At 41.9% G+C, this 11,405-nt stretch overlaps 2 protein-coding genes across 2 annotated transcripts; one reads left to right on the forward strand and one right to left on the reverse strand.

Annotated features, from left to right (window-relative positions):
• The first annotated feature begins 430 nt into the window (after positions 1 to 430).
• On the forward strand, positions 431 to 4,158 carry LOC139423525 (uncharacterized). Its single transcript, XM_071175126.1, has 4 exons — positions 431 to 781; positions 952 to 1,003; positions 2,758 to 2,867; positions 3,066 to 4,158. Exons 1-4 carry the CDS (start codon positions 431 to 433, stop codon positions 3,486 to 3,488), a joined length of 936 nt encoding a protein of 311 aa, XP_071031227.1. The 3' UTR covers positions 3,489 to 4,158.
• A 993-nt stretch (positions 4,159 to 5,151) lies between these two features.
• LOC139424717 (mitochondrial import receptor subunit TOM20 homolog) lies at positions 5,152 to 10,944 on the reverse strand. Its single transcript, XM_071176803.1, has 5 exons — positions 10,692 to 10,944; positions 9,325 to 9,371; positions 8,609 to 8,690; positions 8,135 to 8,277; positions 5,152 to 6,054 (listed from the first exon to the last, which is right to left on the reverse strand). The coding sequence occupies exons 1-5, from the start codon at positions 10,813 to 10,815 to the stop codon at positions 6,007 to 6,009; spliced, it is 444 nt and encodes a 147-aa protein (XP_071032904.1). The 5' UTR covers positions 10,816 to 10,944; the 3' UTR covers positions 5,152 to 6,006.
• Between the last annotated feature and the right edge of the window lie 461 nt (positions 10,945 to 11,405).

The raw sequence follows: 11,405 nt of genomic DNA on the forward strand, positions 1-11,405 counted from the left end.
TGCTTGTTCACTGGGACGATTCTAACTGGAACATCCCCCCTCGTAAGCAAGCTACGCAAACCAGCCAATAAGATGCCATGTTGAGTAGGTGAAGGCAAAACAAACTCAAACCAAAAACCCATTGGCTTAACAATAAAGTGGCAAGTGGAATCACCAATATAACCCTGTTACACCCGCATGTATCTAACGTTAGTAATTATGTTCAATTTGTACATTGTTGGAAATACAAGGTAGTTTGGGAAACGCACACTGTATTACACTGAACATTTTTTTTACGCAACATGTAAAGTGTTGGTCCAATGTTTCATGAGCTGAAATAAAAGATCCCCGAAATGTTCCATATGCACAAAAGTATTTATCTCATATTGTGCACAAATTTGTTTACATCCCTGTTTTTGAGCATTTCTCTTTTGCCAAAATAATCAGAAGTATGTGGCAGGGTCTACAGACAATCCTCGACTACAAAAGGGAAACCAGCCACGTCGCGGACACAGACGTCTTGCTTCCCGACAAGCTAAACACTTTCGCCTGCTTTGAGGATGCCACCGACGCCCAAGGACTCTGGGCTCTCCTTCTCCGTGGCCAACGGAGGCTGCAAGCCCAGATGCTGATCCTCAACACAGGGGACCCACAAGGGTGCGTGCCCAGCCTCCTCCTGTACTCCCTGTTCACCCATGACTACATGGCCATGCACACCTCCAACTCAATCATCAAGTTAGCAGACAACCCAACAGTAGTGGGCCTGATTACCAACAATGACGAGACAGCCTACAGGGAGGAAGTGAGGGCCTTGGGAGAGGTGCCAGGAAAATAACCTCTCACGCAACGTCAACAAAACAAAGGAGATGATCGTGGACTTTAGGAAACACTCGCTGACAGTTCGATCCAGTTAAGGCGATACATTGACATTTGCTTAATCCTTTGATTTTTGTATAAACTTGTTTGAGCAAGGATGCTGCTACATTGAATAAAATCGTTTCGTCTTTCAGCACGATCACAAGAGGTCAATATTCATTGGCAATCTACAGTGCCTTGCGGAAGTATTCGGCCCCCTTGAACTTTGCGACCTTTTGCCACATTTCAGGCTTCAAACATAAATATATAAAACTGTATTTTTTTGTGAAGAATCAACAACAAGTGGGACACAATCATGAAGTGGAACGACATTTATTGGATATTTCAAACTTTTTTAACAAATCAAAAACTGAAAAATTGGGCGTGCAAAATTATTCAGCCCCTTTACTTTCAGTGCAGCAAACTCTCCAGAAGTTCAGTGCATATCTCTGAATGATCCAATGTTGACCTAAATGACTAATGATGATAAATACAATCCACCTGTGTGTAATCAAGTCTCCGTATCAATGCACCTGCACTGTGATAGTCTCAGAGGTCTGTTAAAAGCGCAGAGAGCATCATGAAGAACAAGGAACACACCAGGCAGGTCCGAGATACTGTTGTGAAGAAGTTTAAAGCCGGATTTGGATACGAAAAGATTTCCCAAGCTTTAAACATCCCAAGGAGCACTGTGCAAGCGATAATATTGAAATGGAAGGAGTATCAGACCACTGCAAATCTACCAAGACCTGCCGTCCCTCTAAACTTTCAGCTCATACAAGGAGAAGACTGATCAGAGATGCAGCCAAGAGGCCCATGATCACTCTGGATGAACTGCAGAGATCTACAGCTGAGGTGGGAGACTCTGTCCATAGGACAACAATCAGTCTTATATTGCACAAATCTGGCCTTTATGGAAGAGTGGCAAGAAGAAAGCCATTTCTTAAAGATATCCATAAAAAGTGTTGTTTAAAGTTTGCCACAAGCCACCTGGGAGACACACCAAACATGTGGAAGAAGGTGCTCTGGTCAGATGAAACCAAAATTGAACTTTTTGGCAACAATGCAAAACGTTATGTTTGGCGTAAAAGCAACACAGCTCATCAGCCTGAACACACCATCCCCACTGTCAAACATGGTGGTGGCAGCATCATGGTTTGGGCCTGCTTTTCTTCAGCAGGGACAGGGAAGATGGTTAAAATTGATGGGAAGATGGATGGAGCCAAATACAGGACCATTCTGGAAGAAAACCTGATGGAGTCTGCAAAAGACCTGAGACTGGGACGGAGATTTGTCTTCCAACAAGACAATGATCCAAAACATAAAGCAAAATCTACAATGGAATGGTTCAAAAATAAACATATCCAGGTGTTAGAATGGCCAAGTCAAAGTCCAGACCTGAATCCAATCGAGAATCTGTGGAAAGAACTGAAAACTGCTGTTCACAAATGCTCTCCATCCAACCTCACTGAGCTCGAGCTGTTTTGCAAGGAGGAATGGGAAAAAATGTCAGTCTCGATGTGCAAAACTGATAGAGACATACCCCAAGCGACTTACAGCTGTAATCGCAGCAAAAGGTGGCGCTACAAAGTATTAACTTCAGGGGGCTGAATAATTTTGCACGCCCAATTTTTCAGTTTTTGATGTTAAAAAAAGTTTGAAATATCCAATAAATGTCGTTCCACTTCATGATTGTGTCCCACTTGTTGTTGATTCTTCACAAAAAAATACAGTTTTATATCTTTATGTTTGAAGCCTGAAATGTGGCAAAAGGTCGCAAAGTTCAAGGGGGCCGAATACTTTCGCAAGGCACTGTACAATTCGGTGAGTAACTAGAAGAGGGTTTACTTTCCTGTGAACGTCTCAGTCAAAAGGAAAACAATAAAATGCATGTTCTTTGGCTCATACTGTATTAACTTGCAGATATAAACGAATTGCCAGTGCGACAGCACTTTGAGGAGTGTGGCAAGGTGGAGGGGGTGCGGGACAAGAACTCTGGAATGGGCAAGGGCTTCGGCTACATCTTATTCCAGGTGAGAAAAATAATGCACATTTCATACGCACCCAACCTGCTCAGAGATGTGTGTGAAGCAGTTATGTATGCATTTCAGCAGTCTTCCCACTACTGAGCTGGCCAAGTCCCATACGGCAGTAGCACACAGTTTATTTTCTAACTACACCCCCTCCATCCGTACCTGCATCACCTCTAACGGCTAACGCTTTTGTTGTAGAGCATCGATGCTGTCCAGCTGGCCTTGAAACTAGACGGCTCAAAACTCCTCGGGAGGTCGGTCCGGGTGAAGAGGTCAGTGAAGAAGGAGAAAGAGAAGAAGAAAGTGGTGCATAGAGGTCCCAGAGGGAAAGAAAGAGAGATTAAGGGTGCAGGGAAGGAGCCTACCAAAGGGGGATTTAAAGAGAGACCGGGCCAGGGCGGTCCCCAAAACAAGTCTTCCGGGAGGCCGCAGGGGAAGGGGTCTCAAATCAAATCGATGGGGAAGCCATTCAAGAAAAGTCTAGGTGAGGCAACGAAAGCCCCCACAGGCCCCTCTTCCTTCAAAGGTGAGATGGCCGACCCAAACAGAAAAAAAGCAAAGGCGAAAGCACTGAAGAAGAAACTCAAACCGAGGAAAATGAATCAGGTCGTACACATTTGATGGTCTGTGCTTTGTGCCTTTGGATGTAAATGAATTTGATAATGTTAAAGCAGATAAAATGTGTTGTACAATTAACATGTCAGTGGAGCTATATCATGAGATGGTGTGTAAGTGTTCTTGACGTAACATCCATGCCTACCCACATTTCCAGTTGAAACGGTTGTTTTTTTTAGGTTGGGGCTATCGCACCCAATGTATGTAAATATTAACATGTACAGTTGAAGTCGGAAGTTTACATCAACTTAGTTTAGAGTCATTAACTCGTTTTTCAACCACTCCACTAATTTCTTGTTAACAAACTATAGTTTTGGCAAGTCGGTTAGAACATCACTTTTACACAAGTAATTTTTCCAGCAATTATTTAGAGATTATTTCACTGTATCACAATTCCAGTGGGCCTGAAGTTTACATACACTAAGTTGACTGTACCTTTTAAACAGCTTGGAAAATTCCAGAAAATTGTGTGGCTTTAGAAGCTTCTGATCATCATTTGAGTCAATTGGAGGTGTACCTGTGGATGTATTTCAAGGCCTACCTTCAAACTTGGTGCCTCTTTGCTTAACATCATGGGAAAATCAAAAGAAAATCAGCCAAGACCTCAAAAAAAAATTGTAGACCTCCACAAGTCTGGTTCATCCTTGGGAGCAATTTCCAAATGCCTGAAGGTACCGCGTTCTATATCGACATAACCTGAAAGGCCCCTCAGCAAGGAAGAAGGCACTTCTCCACCGCCATAACAAAAGCCAGACTATGGTTTTCAACTGCACATGGGGACAAAGATTGTACTTTTTGAAGAAATGTCCTCTGGTCTAATACAACTGTTTGGCCATAATGACCATCGTTCTGTTTGGAGGAAAAAGTGGGAGGCTTGCAAGCCAAAGAACCTCATTCCAACCGTGAAGCAGAGGGGTGGCAGCATCATGTTGTGGGGGTGCTTTGCTGCAGGAAGGACTGGTGCACTTCACAAAATAGATGGCATCATGAGGGAGGAAAAATATGGATATATTGAAGCAACATCTCAAGACATCAGTCAGGAAGTTGAAGCTTGGTCACAAATGGGTCTTCCAAATGGACAGCGACCCCAAGCATACTTCCAAAGTTGTGGCAAAATGGCTTAAGGACAACAAAGGCAAGGTATTGGAGTGGCCATCACAAAGCCCTGACCTCAATCCTATAGAACATTTGTAGGCAGAACTGAAAAAGCATGTGCGAGCAAGGAGGCCTACAAATCTGACTCAGTTACACCAGCTCTGTCAGGAGGAATGGGCCAAAATTCACCCAACTTATTGTGGGAAGCCTGTTGAAAAGCTACCTCTAACATTTGACCCAAGTTTAAATTGTTTAAGGCAATGCTACCAAATTCTAATTGAGTGTATGTAAACTTCTGACCCACTAGGAATGTTATGAAAGAAATAAGACTATTCTGACATTTCACATTCTTAAAATAAAGTGGTGATCCTAACTGACTAAGACAGGGAATTTTTACTAAGATTAAAATGTCAGGAATTGTGAAAAACAGTTTTAAATGTATTTGGCTACGGTATGTAAACTTCCAACTGTACGTCTATCGTCCCACCTAATGGTAGGGAAAACATTCATTAACTATTCTGGACATTAACATCTGAGAGACATCTGAGAGACTAAATAAAGTTTTAGAAGCAAGTGTCATTTACCTTTTTATTTTGATTTCTTACAAAGAGGAACAACCTCTTAATGACCTAACAGAACATTCAACCACTTTCTAAAGTATCTGCACGTCGGACTGAAATCAAAACAATAACTTAAATACAATGAAGCAACAACATTGAGACAGTCGTTCAATTTCCTTGTTCCTACATGTGATCTAAGAAGTTTGTAGAAATAGGTTTTAATACAGGGGCTATATGTTTCAAGTAGGAATGCTTTTTTAGGATCCATTTCCCTTTTAGATCACAATGAATAAGAATGCATGGGCAGGGGGGGACCTGATCCTAGATCAGCACTCCTACTCAAGACGCTTAATACATATGGTCCCAGAGCTGTGTAAACGTGGGAGTGGTTGCAGGGATGATATTGTAAATGCTGAGAAATGCTTTGCTACATCTTCCAGAGACCGACCACTAAGAGAAGCAAAACAATGTATTTTTCTAACTACATATGAATCCAATAAAAATGCTGTCCGATGGGCATTTTTGATTGGTTGCTGCAAATCACGATATGGTAATTTGATGCGACCAATAGTAACACACGTGTGGGGGACGGGTTCATGTTTCTTTCATTTGGACATCAGCGAAAGAATGTTCAATATCCTCCAAAAAGTGAGTTAAAAATAAGTTAACCTCTTATCCTGACTTGTCTAGAAAATTGGTTATAGGAGCACCGGGATTAACTTTCCCCAAGGTACCGATCTAGGATCACCTTCCCCTCCCCAATCCTAACTTTAACGATTAGTGGGGGAAATACAAAACTGACCCAAGATCAGCATCTAGGGGCACTCTGTTATAGGAGGGTTCCGAGGGGAAATTTCCAGCGACGATCCTCATTCTAAGTCCTCTTCATTCAAGCTACCTTGTGCGCTCACAATACGCTGCAGGAAAGAGGGAAATAACGTCAAATTCTAAAGCCATAAACATGCAAAATGTGTCCAGTTTCCACTTCGTTGTTGATCTCGTACCATAATCATAAAAGAGTCAGAGTAGAATTGCTGATCTAGGATCAGGGCCCATATTCAAAAAGCATCTTCTCTTACTCAGATGTTTTATGAATACGGGCTCAGGTCCCCTTTGTCCATGTTCTTACTCAAGGTAAAAACTGGCCCTAAAATCAGCACTCCTACTCTATGGTTGAGACAACAGCCCCTGAAAGGACTGCAGATTGTTAAACAGTGTGGTGGGTGCCTTTCATCGTGTTAGAAAGACCATTGTAATTTTTGACAAGGTTTGATAGGTAAAAGCAGTATGCTGGATCTGTACTCGGAGGCACATCCACCTCCACCAAAGTCATGAGCTATGTTTCAGTCTCAGACATGTTTGTTACCCAAACTCATTCTTGAAAAAATATGGTGCCGATAGTGGGCAGCCGTGCTTCTATCCCTAGGCAACGCTGCAGTATTTTTTATATAAGCATTTCGCTACACCCACAATAACATCTGTTAAACACGTGACCATTTTTTGTTGTTTTTTTTAATCAAATTGTACTTCTGTCTAGCATATAATACAACTGGTTTTAGGGCTGGGCGAGATCTAAATTTGTTTTTGCTAAATGTTCAGATGCCTGTATCGCAGGAATCTACGGTTTTATTATTTTGATGAGCTTATGTCGTTTTGGTCTCATCTCCTTCGCTCCTTGTGCACCTTCCCACTAGCACACAGACATCGAGCCCCTCACAACAAAGACGGAAGAAACTGCTTGTTGTCATAGAGGAAGTTAAACTCGCTGTTTGCAGCATTTGAGGTTTGGTCCAACAGAACCAGTCATAGGAACACAGAAATGCTAAGACACTTTTACTGAAATAGACGAGAACTTAACCTTTCTATGTGTCAACTCTCAATGTAGTACAGAGCAGACCCTACTAAAATGAGTATCAATGAATATGATGGTGGAAAATGGTGGTCTGTCACGCGCAGTACCGCTAGCAGCATTTTAGCCACAGACTTGTGTGCTAGCTGTGTAGTCTGTGTGTTTTTATAAATGTGCATAAAAATACATTAGGAATTGGCAACTCATTCTCATTCTGAGAAATAAGCATCGGTTTATCCAGGTAGGCCACTTGATTTCGATATCTAAATAAGTTCAACTGTTCTACCTTGTTGGCTAGCAAATAGATTCAAGTTGGTCAGACTTGAAATAAACATTAGCTGGCTACTCACTAGCACGTGGGTTTGTGCTGGAGTGATTTTACGAGACCCGTGTTAAATGTTCTATTATGCCTGCTACAAGAAGTTGGTCATGGTGCATGGTTCTGGTTAAATTTGTAAAAAATAAATAAATGCAATTTCATAGACAGACATGAAAGCCAGATCAATTATATATATATTTTAAGAAGGTTAAACTATTAATCAAATAGTTAAATTATTAGTCAGTCTTATGGTTGTGGAAGGATCATATTTAGCTTAGTTATAATTTTACAAGCCCTGAATTCAGTTAAGATTATTGCTGACTGTTTGAGGTGTATTGACCTTTAACTGTGCAACAAAGCTTAGGGAAAATGTTTCAAAATAAAATCAAGGTATATTGTGACTCACCAATGTTTAGGCCATATTGGCCAGCCCTAGTTGGTTTCCGCTTTCTTGCTTGAATACACTTACTGTAAATTGCTCTGAATAGAAGCGTACCCGCTGCAGATGCGGGCACTAAAAAGTTATTTGGTCAAAAACAAAATCTGTAGCAGACTGTGTTGCACACATTGTGGCAATGGTTATGCTAATAGCACAGCGCAACATAACTTTTCAGAACCTGCAACTGCAAATGACCCTGAAATGTATGAGGCGCACTATACCTGGCTGATGGTTAGTGTTGGGGTTGTTACACAAGCTCAATTTTGAATAGGATTGCAGTTCTGACTACATATTAGATACATTAGCTTCTTTGCTTGTATGCACTTACTGTAAGCAGCCCAGGGTAGGAGTGCCTGCTAAATGACCTTGAAGTAGAGAAAAGGACTGTACCTGGCTGATGGTGGGCAGTTTGGTGAGTAGCATCTGGAAGACTGGTGGCGGAAGAGTCTGCTGCAGCACCTGGAGAAGCTGCTGGGGCTGGCCGCACACGGCGATGGCGTTGGTCAGGTGCTCGATGCCGTTCTCGTAATCTCCTATACCGGAATACCAAGCGCAAAGAGGTTTAGATTGACAAAACGAGCAGTACATTATATGGAGAACAGTGTCGTTACTCTGGTCAAAAGTAAATTAGGTAGTGCATTATGGGGCACAAGGTGTCATTGCACTGGTCGAAAGTAGTGGGGGAGGATGTCAATGCTTTGGTCCAAAGTAGTGCACTATATGGGGAATATGCAGTCATCGCTTATTCAAAAGTAGTGCACTATATGGGGTCATCGCTTGGTAAAAGTGCACTAGCAGACCTATATGGGGAATAGAGTGTCACACACAGCCTAAGTGATGTCAATGTAAGCAAGACTGGTTTACCTTGAGCCAACAGCTCCTCTCCCAGCTGAATCTCTTCCAGGAAGAACTTCTGAACCGCCTCAGCATCCTTCAGGTCTGGGAGCTGCAAGAGTTCCACAACACACACACTTCTTTTCATTGGTCAAGAAATAACTCAAACATAGGCAGGTGGAAAAGCTGTTGTCGATGGCCTATGCTCCAGGAAAAATGCCTATTCACATGAGTCGGGGTAATCCGACGAGGCTTCGTCAGGTGTAAGGTAAGAGTTCAATTTAAGTGAACTCTTAACGCACCGCCTAGCTCAGCACAGCAGTTCTTGCTGGGTTTGCACTTCCTCCATTAGAAAACAATGGCTTGTTTCGCCACAGAACCATTCTTGTACGAGTCAAGTATGTGGGCCTTAATTAACAGATTGTGTAGTGTAGTGTAGTCGAGTAGGTCTGTTTCCATTGGGGAGCTATACAGTGGTACCGACTGAAATTCGGTACCACTGTACAGACAAAAGGTTTAATAAATGCACTAATTCCAGTCTCAAATCAGTCATACCCAGCCATCACCTTGCCGTGTCCCAATACATGCCAGTGATTACAATACATGCCATACAATACATGTCCCAATACATGCCATTGGAGATTATTTTCCACAAGGTATCATCTGAAGTGTACAAGACATGACTTCTTTAGACGTGTGTTCATTGAGGAAGAATGGAAATAGTACCTTGAGGGGATTTTACTCACCTTTGACAGTCCTGACCCCTGTTTTGCAGCCACCTGATTTCTCCTCCCTTGGGCAGAGGTAAACACAATCACTGTTAATATAAATAGCTTTGGGGATTGCTCCTGTTTGTACTTAGACAACTTAGTTTCTCAGGCAATCCTACAATGCAAGACTATGATTAGGAACAGTAAGGAAGTCCCATTAACATCCTAAATTGACACCCTGAAGTACAACTTCGGCTTTGAACAAAGCTCCAAAATAATCCACACACCTTCCCTTGATAAAGTGGTTTACCCAGGTCAGAATCAGGAAATACTTAATAGCAAGTGACAACTAACCAAACAATCCTAGTTATTTTTTTCTGATAAGAGTGATTAACTACCAGAGTGGAAGGTAAATTTAAAAAAGGCTAACAGAGGAACATGGCTCATTTAATTGCAGTAAAGCAGGTGTATAAAGCATTGTGGCCAGCTGACAGCCAAAATCCATCTTTCATACTGTAGCCCAGCTACAATCGTAGTCTAGTTAATGTGGGACTGGAATGTGATCTGTATAGGATTTTTATTGTGACATGCATCCATATGTGTATTCTAATTGGCTCCTGTATTATAGTGAGGGATTCTGGGCAGAAGACAAGGCAGAACTGCCATTATGTAGTGTGTGGAGGTGTATTTATTTTATATCCCCTTATGAGTTATGCAGTCTCATCATTAAAGTTTGCAGTCTAATGCTCTGTAGGCGCATTATCAGCTTCTTCATACCGACAAGGGATATCCAGGTTGCTCTAATACAGGATACCATTAGAATACACATATGGATGCATGTCACAATGAAAATCCTATACAGATCACATTCCAGTTCCACATTAACTAGACTACAATTGTAGCTGGGCTACAGTATGAAAGATGGATTTTGGCTGCTTGGCAAGCTCTATGTCTGATATGGCTAGTAGCCTAGAATGGTTGGTTTAGATTACATAACAGTTCAAAACACACCATCAATGAATGAATCAGGGTAGGTGCATCTTTCAATGTCTGAATTCAACTAACAGAACGCTTGTTGTGAGTGAGTAGGAAGTACATTAATACATGATAAAGGAGGTAGTTAGCAGAGAAACGCTCAACTCTATAAGAGAACAGAGTTGAGTTGCTATGCGCTAGCTAGGTTAGCACTGGCTAGTTATGTGCAGGACTTTTGGGGTTAGCAGTGCGCTGACAATTAATGAGTCAGATCTAATGCACAAACCATTAACGTAACCATGCAAGCTTCTATACTTCGCCAATTGGGAATAGTTAAACGAGTTCGGCCTGGCTCGGGCATTTTGTTGCACCTCAGGTCTCCCAAACAGAGACCGGAGCGGGTTGCAAAGGACGTGGACAACACTCACGTTCTCGTAGCCTGTTCTTGAAGTTGGGGTCACTCCGTCTTTTCCTGTCGAAGTAGATGCAGTAGCCAACGAACAGAGCCCCGCAAACACCGGCGGCTATTGTGCTCGATTTACCGCCCATCATCACTTCCGAAATGGTTGATATTTCTATGTTAACAAAGAGAATATTTCAATTTTGGCTTATATCAAAGGTGGTACATGACCTCACACAGGCACAAGTTCGCAGCAAAAAGGACCAGTAGGACCGCTGACTAATTTGACAGCTAGGGTGTCCGCATTGAACGCCCGATCGAAAATAATACACATTTAATTCCCAATCACATGATATCACCGATAGCGTATGCATTTGATTGAATATAACGTGTTGTATGTTGAACCCAGATGGGGGGGATGTGTTAGGATTTCTTTAAATCAATGTAAGTAGTATTGGGTCGCATTGAAATGTTAGTGCCACAAGGGAGCAGTAGCAATTCATCAAAAAAAGAAGCAGCAGGCTAATGATTACATTTGATACAATTAAACAGTATTTTCTCCAGAGTAAGAAAAATAGAAACAATTCAGCTACGACTATAGGTATTTTGACTAATCTGGGGTAGACTACACAGCAGCAAACAATGGCCAAGTGAAATATTGAACAGTAGGCTACATGGTGTGGCACAATCATTTAGACTAGTAAGACAACATGTACATTTTTGCTTTCGCTATGACCAATTA

Source organism: Oncorhynchus clarkii, chromosome 13, assembly GCF_045791955.1.
Source record: "Oncorhynchus clarkii lewisi isolate Uvic-CL-2024 chromosome 13, UVic_Ocla_1.0, whole genome shotgun sequence".
Taxonomy (NCBI): domain Eukaryota; kingdom Metazoa; phylum Chordata; class Actinopteri; order Salmoniformes; family Salmonidae; genus Oncorhynchus; species Oncorhynchus clarkii.